Here is a 15,598-nt window from a genome sequence, read left to right as displayed (position 1 = left end):
ACAATGGACATATGACAGGCAGAAACTTCATAACATAAGGCATCTATATATAAAATATGAGCATCCAAGTCGTCCACCTTCTAAAACATAAAGTTTTTAAATAGTTAGGGAACGCCACATCTGATGTTAAATCACTATCATTTTGTGTTCTGCTTTCTGCAACAGAAGTCGCAGTTTCGACAAAAATTGCTTACTCACTACAACTTAACACTATGAAGCTGCAGACAAAATATCAAATTACTCCCTTTTATAGAAACTAAGACAAGTTTTTGATAGATTTCTTACGAACAGAGGGGATGGAGCCATTACTTTGATCTGCATCTTTCGCGACGCAGGTAAAAACCGACCACCACAAAAAGACAGTGCTGAAAGTGGCATTTAACACCAACTAATAAAAAAACAATCAATCAATGATATAATTATATTGTACAACTGGTGCCAACGATCTTGTTTTACCGTTGACCGTCACAGTTTTAAATAATCTATAGAAAGTTTAAATATAATCTGCATAATGCTAAACATTTGCAAAATGAAACTATAAATCTAAGGGCAATAAATCCAACAAGGCGTCTGCTAAATTTCACACCTTTTCCTTTTCATGTTGATTTCATATAATTTCATATATAATGTGTTAATGTCACAATACTCCAAAAAAGGTCAAAGTCCATTTACTCCAATAAAAATGATTGAATCAAAATGTCTATACAGTATTGTTGACTTAACATGAAGGCAGACACACCTGGTGAGCTTTGTATTAATTTGTATAATGAGGTCCATATGTAGAGGGTCTCCCAATCAATCGCATTAACATTCAAAACATTCAGCACTGTAGTTTGAAAGGAGACATGTTTTGTTCTATTGAAATTGAATTAATTATTATTCCTGCCAAGTTTGTTAAAATGGGCTTAGTGAGCTAACAAGAGACTCCTAAGAGCCTGAATCCCTCATTTACTCTTTTACTCAAATCGCTTATGTTTGTTTATTTGATAATCTTATCCAGCTGATCATTTTCCTATTCTTTTCTAAACTATTAGAGTTTTCAGGACAATATCTAAAAATGAATTCACAGTAATTATTCCTACAAGGAGTCATGTGATGATTTCCATCAAGTTGGTTTGTTTGTTGATCTTATCTTGCTGTCTACACTCAATTCCTCTCTGTGTTTTAAAGGTTACAAGACAATTTACCAAAAAAAAAATTGCAAGATTAAGTCAAATCGTCATTAAGAACAAAAACTTTAACAAAGTATTGATTATCAATTTCCATTACTTTATTTATGACATTTTCTATTTTATTTCAAGATATTAAACAAAAATAATAACTGCTAAAAATGGACATCTCCGGAGCAATTGACTTCAAAACGGGATTGTCCATTTTACTGGATTTTTTCAGAGAAGGCAAACTTTGACTTTTTTCAGTTTTGCTGTACCTGCATTTTTTTTCAGATACACTTCAGATACTGTTTATTTATGAGTTTTCTATGTTTTAATTTGTACACTGTTGTTTTTCTTTTGATCGTTTATCGGGTTTTTTTTTTATCTTTGGTATCTTTCACTTTTGTTTGACCTAGTTAAAAAAACACTTCAGAAAACAAAAAATTTCCAAAAAAATCAGTCTATAAATAATTGCAATTCCCTTGACCTTTTGGCAGAACCATCAATGATAACAGAAAAGCCAATTGGAGATAATTTATCACAACTTTATGAAATCATTGTGACATATTGTGCACATGCTATATACTCTTTGTAGAAAAGAAAGATTAGAAAAAGGAATTGCTGCAGTTTTCTTTAATGTTAATTTAACCCAACGTCTGGTGATATCTAACTATTACAATGCATTGCATATATTAATAAAGAGCTGTTTCATGAGCACATGATATGCCCGTCGCTTTTTGAAAAAAAAGTTTTATAACTCCAGGATCCTCAATGTCATATCATAAATTTATAGAAATAAACTGTAATCACAGAGTTATGTCTCACTTATTTGTTATTTTTATAATGCAAATGTTGAAATTAAAATAGCAATACTTTAACATGTATTTTGCAAGTTACGGTATAGGGCTAAACAATCTCCATGCAAATGAGATGTGCCAATGCTAATACAACTGCATTGACTTTTCATAATTCGTTCCCTTTAAACAAAACTAAACACAAACATTAACTTGTAAACTATGTAAACGTTTCAAAATCAATGAACCATAAAGAGGGGGTGGTGTTTTATAGTCTCCTTGGAAATAATACTTGCAAATGCCAATACATCTTAATCTGACCTAATCACACACTAAAAAATGCAAACTAAGCAAAAGTTTCTAGGTCAATAGACCATGACTGAGGGGTAAAGACCAAATAGTCACCATGGAAATGAGATGTGCTAATGTTTATACAACTGCATACCGATTACCATTGACCTACCACAAACAGTTCCCCATAAACTGACCTAATTACAAACTAATACATGAAAACTAAACACAGATGTAAAGGGCAGTAGACTATGACTGAGAGGTCGGCCCCTAATAATCTTTATGGAAATCAAAAAACCTTAGTATGCACACTCACAAACCCCAAGCCCCCACATTGTCACTGGAAAAATAAAATAACTGTAAGAAGAAACAAGAGGCTCTCAAGAGCCTGAATCGCTCACCTTAATTTTTTTGGTTAAATCTCTCATCAATGATTATTTTGGCTTTTCAATTTATTTAAATGTTCTTTGAATCGTCCTATCTTCTTCAAAAGCAAAAAAAAAAATCATTTTCTCCTATGTTCTATTTTAGCCATAGGAGCTATGTTTCTTGACATACAAGGAAATAAAATATAAAATTTATACTAGATACTCTGAAACTCATTTAGCCTAAGTTTGGCTGAAATTGATACAGCAGTTTCAAAGGAGAAGATTTTTTAAAGTAAGTCAACATGATGAAAAAATTGTGAAAAAAGTCTTTAAAGGGCAATAACTGCTTAAGGGATCAATTGACAATTTTGGTCAAATTGACTTATTTGTAGATCTTACTTTGCTTAACATTTTTGCTATTAACAGTTTATCTGTATCTATAATAATATTCAAGATAATAACCAAAAACTGCAAAATTTCTTTAAAATCATCAATTCAGGGACATTATACCTGAAAAACCAGTTACCCAATTCGGCTGAAAATTTCAGGACAGGTAGACATTGACCTAATAAATACTCTAACTTCTTGTCTTATTTGATCTAAATGCTGGAGTTTTTGAGATATAAGGAAGTACACCACTAATTAATGGCCCCATTGCTTTCTATGTTAAATTCCTCAATTTCGAGTGGTCACAGCTCTTTTATCTTAAGTTCAAATAAAGTGACAATCATTGCATGTCAAAGCAACACCTTCTGGTGTCCTGTACTGAAAAAATCAACATACCTTACATTGCATATAAGAAAGAACTGGTTCCCGGAACTGCGGATGTACCAAAACACGTACTTCCGATCTGACAAAAAGGCAAAATGTACCCTCCTTTTTAAATTTCATGCCATTTTTTTATTATTCAAATTTATCAGTCAAAAATTGTTCTGCAATGATCACCAGTCATGCAGCTTTCATTTGATACCAAAATTAATAAAATATTCTAAATATATTGAAACTTATGTCCATGCGTAGGAACTATTTTGTGTTAAATATGTACTACTTTCTGGTATGTGCTTTCTGGCCGGGCCTGAATTAGTGGTGTTACACCTATAACAGAACCAAACTTGCTATATTGACTTGAGCATTACTTTATTTCATTCTATGATCTATTTCAAGCAATAAAAACATATAAAGCTTTAGTCCAAATACTATTTTATAATTTTAAGCTCAAATTGGACTGGTAGTAACATATGGGTTATTCAAAAGAAAACTGCATATGGATATTACCATTGGCCAATATACCTTTTTTATTCTCAATATTATTGTTTTATTTATTAATTTCTATTAGGAAAGCTATGTGCTTACTAATAGTCATATTTTTATCAGAGGTTCTTCATTAAATAAAAATATATCAGTTTAAACTTAAGACATAAATGAGAAATTATCCCCCCTTTTTTCTTGAAACTGGAAAAGGGCTTTTTTTTTTGTACATACCATAATTCTGTGGTAAAACATAGATTAATAAGAGCAATTTATATATCCCTCAGCTAGATAACTTGCTAAACTGGTTCAAAATTGCATGTACAGTGAGATTTTAGAATTCTTATATGAGTATGTACCATTTGCCTTGATTGTAAAAGGCTACCATAAGAAAAACTAAAAAACTTGAAAAATCATAAGATTATTTTGACCAAGAGCTATTTTGTTCCATATACAAGTCATAAAATACTTGTTTTATTGATTTCAATCAGAAAAAATGCAAAAATAAGAACTTGGAGTCAAGTCTTAACTGCATGCATGCTGTATGACCATAAAAGGCTAACATACTTGAGTATGCCAATTTAAGAGCTTAAATTTCCCATAAGCAGGACGGTTGACCAAAAAAAGATGATTAAACATGATTACTAACATCAAATTGGACTTATTTTCATTGGAATAGGTACAACTTCTAAAAATTGGATTTCTGGTGATTCTCTGTAATAGGAAGTACACCACTAATTAATGGCCCCATTACTTTCTATGTTAAATTCCTCAATTTCGAGTGGTCACAGCTCTTTTATCTTAAGTTCAAATAAAGTGACAATCATTGCATGTCAAAGCAACACCTTCTGGTGTCCTGTACTGAAAAAATCAACATACCTTACATTGCATATAAGAAAGAACTGGTTCCCGGAACTGCGGATGTACCAAAACAGGTACTTCCGATCTGACAAAAAGGCAAAATGTACCCTCCTTTTTAAATTTCATGCCATTTTTTTATTATTCAAATTTATCAGTCAAAAATTGTTCTGCAATGATCACCAGTCATGCAGCTTTCATTTGATACCAAAATTAATAAAATATTCTAAATATATTGAAACTTATGTCCATGCGTAGGAACTATTTTGTGTTAAATATGTACTACTTTCTGGTATGTGCTTTCTGGCCGGGCCTGAATTAGTGGTGTTACACCTATAACAGAACCAAACTTGCTATATTGACTTGAGCATTACTTTATTTCATTCTATGATCTATTTCAAGCAATAAAAACATATAAAGCTTTAGTCCAAATACTATTTTATAATTTTAAGCTCAAATTGGACTGGTAGTAACATATGGGTTATTCAAAAGAAAACTGCATATGGATATTACCATTGGCCAATATACCTTTTTTATTCTCAATATTATTGTTTTATTTATTAATTTCTATTAGGAAAGCTATGTGCTTACTAATAGTCATATTTATATCAGAGGTTCTTCATTAAATAAAAATATATCAGTTTAAACTTAAGACATAAATGAGAAATTATCCCCCCTTTTTTCTTGAAACTGGAAAAGGGCTTTTTTTTTTGTACATACCATAATTCTGTGGTAAAACATAGATTAATAAGAGCAATTTATATATCCCTCAGCTAGATAACTTGCTAAACTGGTTCAAAATTGCATGTACAGTGAGATTTTAGAATTCTTATATGAGTATGTACCATTTGCCTTGATTGTAAAAGGCTACCATAAGAAAAACTAAAAAACTTGAAAAATCATAAGATTATTTTGACCAAGAGCTATTTTGTTCCATATACAAGTCATAAAATACTTGTTTTATTGATTTCAATCAGAAAAAATGCAAAAATAAGAACTTGGAGTCAAGTCTTAACTGCATGCATGCTGTATGACCATAAAAGGCTAACATACTTGAGTATGCCAATTTAAGAGCTTAAATTTCCCATAAGCAGGACGGTTGACCAAAAAAAGATGATTAAACATGATTACTAACATCAAATTGGACTTATTTTCATTGGAATAGGTACAACTTCTAAAAATTGGATTTCTGGTGATTCTCTGTAATAGGAAGTACACCACTAATTAATGGCCCCATTACTTTCTATGTTAAATTCCTCAATTTCGAGTGGTCACAGCTCTTTTATCTTAAGTTCAAATAAAGTGACAATCATTGCATGTCAAAGCAACACCTTCTGGTGTCCTGTACTGAAAAAATCAACATACCTTACATTGCATATAAGAAAGAACTGGTTCCCGGAACTGCGGATGTACCAAAACAGGTACTTCCGATCTGACAAAAAGGCAAAATGTACCCTCCTTTTTAAATTTCATGCCATTTTTTTATTATTCAAATTTATCAGTCAAAAATTGTTCTGCAATGATCACCAGTCATGCAGCTTTCATTTGATACCAAAATTAATAAAATATTCTAAATATATTGAAACTTATGTCCATGCGTAGGAACTATTTTGTGTTAAATATGTACTACTTTCTGGTATGTGCTTTCTGGCCGGGCCTGAATTAGTGGTGTTACACCATAAGCCAAAAACTGCATTTCACCCTGTGTTCTATTTTTAGCCATGACGGCCATGTTTTTTGACGAAATAGAAAATAAAACACAAACTTTATTTTATACACCCTACTGATCATTCAGTTGAAGTTTGGTTGAATTTGGTTGAGTAGTTTTAGAGGAGAAGATTTTTTAAAGTTAGCAAATATGATGAACAAATTGTGAAAAATTGTCATTAAAGGACAATAACCCCTTAAGGGGTCAATTGACAATTTTGGTCATATTAACTTATTTGTAGATCTTACTTTGCTGATCATTTTTTGCTGTTTACAGTTTATCTTTATCTATAATAATATTTAAGATAATGACCAAAAACTGCAAAATTTCCTTAAAATTACCAATTAACAATGGGTTGTTCGATTCATCTGAAAATTTTAGGGCTGATAGATCTTGACCTAATGAACATTTTTACCTCATGTCAGATTTGCTCTAAATGCTTTCGTTTTTGAGATATAAGCCAAAAACTGCATTTGACCCCTATGTTCTATTTTTAGCAATGGCGACCATGTTTGTTGATATTTCAAAGTTTCGGATACAATTTATAAACTAGATACCCTAAGGAACATTAAGTTAAAGTTTGGAAGTATTTGGCCTAGTAGTTTCAGAGGAGAAGATTCTTGAAATAGTTTATGATGACAGACGACGACGACGACAGACGACGGACGCCAAGTGATGGCATAAGCTCAAATGTATAAGAAAAAAAATTGAATCATAATTTCCTATATGTCGATATGCACATCTACATAGTATGTTCTTAATATTTACAGAGTTTAATGAAATTCTGTTGTGTGGTTTCAGAGGAGTTGCGATGACAAACTGTTGCAGATGTATATTGAAGCAAATAAGTTCAAAGCAGCGTAAACCCTAGAAAAATAATAGAATCATAATTTCCTGTCGATATGCACATCTACGTAGTATGTCCTTATTATCTACAACGTTTCATAAAATTCTTTTGTGTGGTTTCAGAGGAGTTGTGATGACAAACTGTTGCAGAGTTATATTGAAGCAAATAAGTTCAAAGGGGCGTAACTCCTAGAATAAATAGAATCGTAATTTCCTGTAGATATGCACATCTACATAGTCTGTCCTTATTATCTAAAAAGGTTTCATGAAATTCTGTTGAGTGGTTTGAGAGGAGTTGCAATGACAAGAAACAGTACTGACGGACTGACAAGTGGACAGACAGGCGGACGGACAGACGGATGGACAAACGGGTCAAAAACATTATACCCTCCGCGTGGGGTATAATAAGATATGCCAATGCTTATACAATTGCATGCCAAATATCATTGACATACACTAGTGGTTCCCAATACACTAATACATGTAAACTAAGCAAAGTTTTAAAGTCAATATACCATGACTGAGTAATTTGGGGCCAAAGAATCACCATGGTTATGAGAGAGGGACGAAAGATACCAAAGGGACAGTCAAACTCATTAATCTAAAATAAACTGACAACGCCATGGCTAAAAATGAAAGACAAACAGACAAACAATAGTACACATGACACAACATAGAAAACTAAAGAATAAACAACACGAACCCCACCAAAAACCAGGGGTTATCTAAGGTGCTCCGGAAGGGTAAGCAGATCCTGCTCCACATGTGGCACCCGTGGTGTTGCTTATGTGATAACAAATCCGGTAAATAGTCTAATTCGGTAGATCATATTCATTGAAAGGGGAGGGGATTGTAGTTACGAAGATATCCGATATCATTTGTGAAACTGTCCCTTTGGTATCTTTCATCCCTCTTTTATTCCATAACGGTCAACCAACTAGTGATGGCGTCCGTAAAATTTACGAAGAAATTGTTTCAACTTAACTATTTGGAACTCTTGTTTTAATAGCTTCCATGTGAGCAGCAACCCTCTATCAAGAAAATCATGATAGAAAATGCAAGCATCGGAATATCGTATCAATTGGAAGATATATACCCCGTATGCAGGTGCTGCTGGAATGTTGCTACTTAGAAAGGGACAGTTCACAATTGGAAAGCTGAAATCATCTCTTTTTTGTCGTAAAGTTTTGTTTTCAACCGACCCTCATTGACAATTTCTAAATGTAAGTCAAGATATGAGGCCGTCTTAACTGTATCTGTAGTATCCTTTATCTCTAGTTCGACTGGATAGATGCGTTCCATATACTCACCAAATTTTGAATTATTTAGTGAAAGAACATCATCTATATAGCGGAAAGTAGAGTTAAAGGATATTGCTAACTTCTTGTCTTTCTTCCTGAGAGGTTCCTGCCTAAAGTCAGCCTCATAATAATAAAGAAACAAGTCGGCAAGTAGAGGGGCACATGGTGTTCCCATTGGAATGCCGACAGTCTGTTGAAAAGACACGTCCTCCGAACGAAACAAATATGTTGTCAATCAAGAAATCAAGCATCTTGATAATATCAGTTTTAGAGAATTTTTTGTTTGAATCAGAGTGATCCTTTACAAAGTAGGATTTATCCCTCCCGAGGACAAGATACTTGTATCTACGTTGGCCATTCTTTTTTATGAAGCAAAGCAATTCCAACTCTTTCAATTTGTCTTTTAGTTTGTCTTTGAGATGTGCCGACGCTAATAAAACTGCACACTAAATATCATTGCAATTTCACTAATTGTTGACCATCAACTAGACCTAATCACAAACTAATACATTGTTGACGCCTCCGGGAACAGCATACCTATGTCTCGATTTTTGACTCCGTAAAGGAGAGACAAAAACTAAAAGGAGTTATTTTATTAGGTATAAACGAGTCACTAAAATTGCATGAAAACAAACTATTTTTGAGGTATTGTCTTAAAACTGGAAAATCTCTTCTTTTTGATGAATAAAAATCCCAGAACTTGGAGACGTAAAATATCTAATTTATAAAAATCGAAAGGTAGCTTATATCAATCAATATAAACAATTCACCAAAGATTCATGATAATTGGTTAAAGTGTTATTGAGTTATTGTCCGACACAAAGACGACGGACAGACAATGGTATAGCTGGTATATGTGCATATCAAACAAAGGACACTTTCCAACATTGTAGAGGAGAATAAACGTCATGACAAAAATATCTATTTTGTTGATCTTGTACTACTGTTCTTTTAGTATATTTAGTTTCTCTCGATATTCTTTAGTTTTTGCTCAAAACACTATAAAAGGGTAAACAAAATCATCAATTAAGGGCAATCACTCACATGAAGAGTAACAGATGATAATAGGCAAAAATGAAAAAAAAATGTTATGGGCATTAACTCCTATAACAATTTGTCTTACTGTTTTGACATATATGGACAATTGGTAGAGCTCATTATGATGAACACTTTTGCTCCATTTATATTTTCTATATTTATAACAGTTCAAAAAATAATAGACAAAACTTGCATTTTACCCATATGTTCTAGTTTTAGCCATGTCCGCCATGTTGGTTGGTACAAAATGTAGGTGGGGTCATCGGAAACAATTTTAAACTAGAAAGCCTAATGATGATTGTGACCAAGTTTGGTTAAATTTGTCTCAGTAGTTTCAGAGGATAAGACTTTTGTAAAAGATAACAAAAATTTACAACATATTGTAAAAAAATTACTATAAAGGGCAATAACTACTAAAGGGGTCAGCAACCCAACTACAGGTTGTTTAATTTGTTTGGAAATTGCAGGGTAGGTAGATCTTAACCTGAAAAACATTTGTATCCCTTGTCAGATTTGCTCTTAATGCTATAGTTTCCGAGATATAAGCCAAAACCTGCATTTTACCCCTATGTTCTACTTCTAGCCATGTCCGCCGTCTTGTTTTGCGGGCCGGGTCATTGGACACATTTTTAAACTAGATAGACTAATGATGATTGTGGCAAAGTTTGGTTAAATTTGTCTCAGTTGTTTCAGAGGGGAGGATTTTTGTAAAAGATTACAAAAAACTACTAAAAATTGTTAAATATATGACTATAAAGGGCAATAACTCCTTAAAAGTTCAATTTACAATTTTGGTCATGTTGAACTATTTGTAGATCTTACTCTTCTGTACATTATTGATGTTTACATTTTATCTCTATCTATAATGATATCGAAGATATAAATAACCAAAACCTGCAAAATTTTCTTAAAATTACCAATTATGGGGCACCAATCTAACAACAGGTTGTCTGTTTTGTCTGGAAATTTCAGGGCAGATATATCTTGACCTGATGAACAATTTTACTTCACTTTCCTTTTTGATTTTTCCTCGGAGTTCAGTATTTTTGTGTTTTTACTTTTTTCAAATCAAATGCTATGCGATTTCCATTACAATTAATATTTCAAAGAATTGTACACCGCAGAGTGCTAACAGGGTAATTTTCCATATAACAAATATTGCCAAGGGGCATAACTCTTTAAAAAAAATTGCTCATCACTGATTTTCGAATTTATCCGAGACATTGATGATATAAACCTATAAAATAAATTTCATAAAAATCTGACAAGAATTGTACACATGAGAGCGCTAACAAAGCAATTTTCCATATAATCAATATTTCCAAGGGGCATAACTCTTTTAAATTTGTGTTTATTAACACTGACTTACAAATTTGTCAAAGACATTGATGATATAAACCTATAATATAAATTTCATATTAATCTGGCAAGAATTGTACATATTGTAGTGCTTACAAGGCAAGTTTCCATGTGATTAATATTTCCAAGGGGCATTACTCTTTTAAAATGATTGATCGGCACTTATTTTTGAATTTGTCCAAATCATTGCTGATATAAACTTATTACATATGTGTCATAAAAAGCTGGCAATAATTGTACAAATGAGAGCGCTAACGATGCAATTTTCCATAAAATTAATGTTTCCAAGAGGCATAACTCGTTTAAAAATTATTGATCGGCACTGATTTTCGAACTCGTCCAAGACATTGCTAATATAAGCCTATGATATAAGTTTCATAAAAATCTGGCAAGAATTGTACATGTTAGCGCGCATAGTATTTTGTCATGTGAGTAGTCATGCACACAAAAACTTAAAACCATAAGTTATTTGTGTAGAAGATTTAGATTTTCCAGTTTTTCTACCTTATTGAAGATATAAAACTACCGACCACTAGCATATACATATGACAGATGTGTGACTGATAAAGTTGTCCTTTAAACAAATGCTTTAATTAGATCGGAGATATAAGAAGATGTGGTATGACTGCCAATAAGACAACTCTCCATCCAAGTCACAATAAAAGTAAACCATTATAGGTCAAAGTACGGTCTTTAACACGGAGCCTTGGCTCACACAGCACAGCAAGCTATAAAGGACCCTAAAAATTACAAGTGTAAAACCATTCAAACGGGAAAACTAACATTCTAATCTATATAAAAAACGACAAACGAGAAATACTTATGAACCACATCAACAAACGACAACTACTGAACATCAGATACCTGACTTAGGGCAGGTGCAAACAAGCTCAGCGGGTTTAAACGTTTTTATTGTACCAAACCTTCACCCTTATCTGAAACAATTGTGTAACATCACAACATAGAAAAATACAATATAAAATATCAATTGAAATAACTTAACTCAACCAAAAGACATATTAACACAAGTAAACATACACTGAACGAATGAATTTGATCTATGATACAGTGCAAATACAAAATCAATAAAATAAGGGATGAATGATTAAAGTAACAGTTATATACCGCTGTGAAATGCAAAACAATTTCAGAAAAACAAAAATCCGTTTGTATTGGGCTTTGTTTTTTCAAAATTTTGGCATGAATCATCACTGAAGAGACATTCATTGTTGAAGAAATGCGTATCTGGAATTGCAATGGTATAATTAATTTTATTAATTGACTAATTGCTACACATATTTTTCTCTGTACTCATGGTACTTGAAGGAATAGTGGGTATATATAGTTATGCATCTTAAGGTTAGTAAAAATAAAATGAATGTTAAATATTTTAATTATCACTATATAAAATGTTACCTTTTGCTTTTTTGTCATCAGCCTCATTCAGTTTTGTAACAACAATATAAATTGCATCTGGTGATAAAAAAGTTAGATGTGTGTGGTAAAATTCTTCATCTCCTGCAAAATCCCATAACAATAATGTGGCATACTCCTCTTTGTCATGTAAATCAACATTAGATTTAAGCATAGTTTCAATATCCCTTGTTGCATGTTCTAATGATTGGTTTCGTTGCTGCGAGGTTACTGGAGGTTCAACTTGAGATTCAGTGGTTACTGGAGGTTCAGCTTGAGATTCAGTGGTTACTGGAGGTTCAGCTTGAGATTCAGTGGTTACTGGAGGTTCAACTTGAGATTCAGTGGTTACTAGGGATGTTATTATTTTAGGCTGCTTATATACTGTCCCTGACTTCTTTGATTCATCAAAACTTGTTGCTGGTGTCTTGTCCTTAATAGCAATGTTAGATTCTACTGGTTCTTCTATTGTTCCTTTGTTCTGAAGTTTTTCCTCGTATTCCTTCAATAGTCTTCTATGAGTTTCAGTTTCTTCATAGTTTCCTGTCAATAGAAAATAAAATAATTGGTTTTTTTTTTTCTTTCTTTCTGATATTTTGTCTAAGGGAGATCGGGTGTCGCCATCTTAGATTGTAAAATAGCAGAAAAAAATTGTTCTACATCTTTATTAAAATATGCAATTTTCAGATAGGATTGTAATTCTGTTGTAAGATTTTTCACCTACAAATGTTTTTTGTCTTATAATTAGAACTGTTTCTACGATTCAATTTTATTTTTACTTAGCCATATAAGGGGTGATAACTCAGATTAACCAACTATTAAAATAGAACGTGTTGTAAATTTACATATTTTGTTTGGTAGCAAGAAAACATGTTCTGCCACTCGATTTTTTCATTTTATTTTCTGAAAATTCTATCGTTTAGTTTACTTTCTATCATTCAAAATTAGTTTTCATTGTATGTAAAATCTATAGAAAATCTGACAATTTTGCACAACTTGAAGCTTGAAAAAAAGCTTCAAGTCCTGTGACCCATACTTTCTATTAAAATTTTGAAAAAAAGGCATGATATAAACTACATTTTGGCAAATTATTAAAAAAATCTAAGTATTTAATTAAGACCCTTGTCTCCCGAAGAAAAGCGGTTTGTTTAGTTAAAGGTATAAAATAAGCAATAAACAGATACAGAATAAAATGTTCGTCTGCTTTTCCACCCTAACATCTGTTCTTACAAATAAGTTAATAATTAAAAAAAAAAAAAAGATCCACCAAATTTCTGGAAGGATCAGCAAAAGTTTTCTTTCTGGCAACCATGTGTCTGACAGAAAGAAATTCAGTTTCACAAACTATGTATATGGGTCTAAGTTAGGGACAGATGAACTTAATAAAGGGCTGCGCTTTAGCGCATGATACGCCCGTTGCTCTTTTAACTTGTCTATTATGCTTTAAATGAATTTATATGATCAACTAGAAATACCCCCCCCCCCAAATAATAAATAAAAATGCACAAAAAAATTGGCACTATTAAGGCTACCTCAAATTTAACTAAGTTTATTGTCTTTAATTTTTCATCCATACATAAAATTTTGTGAAAGTGTTAGTTATTGTCCCAAAATTGGAAAAATCCCCCCTTTTTTAAGCATAAAAATTCATAACACGGAAATGTAAAATCTGAAATTTATAAAAATTGAAAGGGAGCTTACATCAATAGATATAAACAATTCACCAAAGTTTTATGGACATTGGTGAAAGCCTTTTTGAGTTATTGTCAGAAGTGTTAAAAATCACCCTTTTTTATGAATAAAGCCCCATAAATCCAAAACTTAAAATCTGAAATTTATAAAAATTGAAAGGGAGCTTACATCAATAGATATAAACAATTCACCAAAGTTTCATGGACATTGGTGAAAGCCTTTTTTGAGTTATTGTCCGAAGTGTTAAAAATCCCCCTTTTTTTATGAATAAAGCCCCATAAATCCAAAACTTAAAATCTGAAATTTATAAAAATTGAAAGAGAGCTTACATCAATAGATATTAACAATTCACCAAAGTTTCATGGACATTGGTGAAAGCCTTTTTGAGTTATTGTCCGAAGTGTTAAAAATCACCCTTTTTTTATGAATAAAGCCCCATTAATCCAAAACTTAAACTCTGAAATTAAAAAAAACCGAAAGGGAGCTTACATCAATAGATATAAACAATTCACCAAAGTTTCATGGACATTGGTGAAAGCCTTTTTGAGTTATTGTCCGAAGTGTTGAAAATCCCCCCTTTTTATGAATAAAGCCCCATAAATCCAAAACTTAAAATCTGAAATTAAAAAAAAAACGAAAGGGAGCTTACGTCAATAGATATAAACAATTCACTTAAGTTTCATGGAAATTGGTGTAGGTGTTTTTGAGTTATTGTCCGAAGTGTGGACGACGGACAGACAGACGGCCTGACAGACGGACGGACGGACGGACAACGGTATACCATAATACGTCCCGTCCCGGGCGTATAAAAATGCATACACTGAAAGGTCTAGCCAGTGTCTGACATGAAAATTTATTTTTCACAAACACTGTATAAGGGTCTAGGTTAGGGACAGATGACCTTAAAAGATTGAATACAATGTGTTACTGATATGATTGAATTTGATGTTGGATGTCTTTAAGATTAACTGATTGATTGTTGTTTGCTTCACATTCAGGAGCAAATATTTCATGCATGTTCAGGACAAAAACAAATTAACAAGAAATTTTACCTTCTCACAGGTCACATAAAGTGTTGTTACAAGGGTTTTTAATGTGCAGAGGGCTTTGAATTCTCTACAAGAACAGTCGGAATTTACGTCACCATTCTGACTGGTCAGATTGCAAATGTATTCATACCACATAGCCGAACGGACACCATAATTTGGCACAGGTTGTGTTTCAATGCCAGTCAGATGTAAACAAAATTAAGAGATGACCTTATTTATACACCCCAGTCATTCCTAGGGTTAATGTCATAATACACGTATAAAATAAGCTTTGCACAATAAATGATACATGAAAATTAGGTCAAAGTCATATAAACCCATTCCGATGGACATGTACACCTTGCAATTGTTCTATACACCAAATATAGTTGACTAATTACTTATATTATCTAAGAATAGATCTAATCATGAATAAGAGGCTATCAGAGTGACAGCAAACCAGATTGTTCTGCAAAGGTCGAACCCTGGACAGTTGAGCA

The 15,598-nt window shown here is 32.4% G+C and overlaps 1 protein-coding gene across 1 annotated transcript in view; it reads right to left on the bottom strand.

Moving 5' to 3' along the window:
• The window catches only part of LOC143054500 (uncharacterized), a 100,659-nt gene that overhangs the window by 10,727 nt on the left and 74,334 nt on the right, over positions 1-15,598 (bottom strand). The window contains exon 17 of the mRNA XM_076227519.1: positions 12,382-12,921. Coding sequence (XP_076083634.1) covers positions 12,382-12,921 — 540 coding nt within the window. The remainder of the gene's footprint in view (positions 1-12,381; positions 12,922-15,598) is intronic.

Source organism: Mytilus galloprovincialis, chromosome 12, assembly GCF_965363235.1.
Source record: "Mytilus galloprovincialis chromosome 12, xbMytGall1.hap1.1, whole genome shotgun sequence".
NCBI lineage: Eukaryota > Metazoa > Mollusca > Bivalvia > Mytilida > Mytilidae > Mytilus > Mytilus galloprovincialis.
Note: the sequence above shows the minus strand (reverse complement) of the source record. Positions and strands in the feature narration are given on the sequence as shown.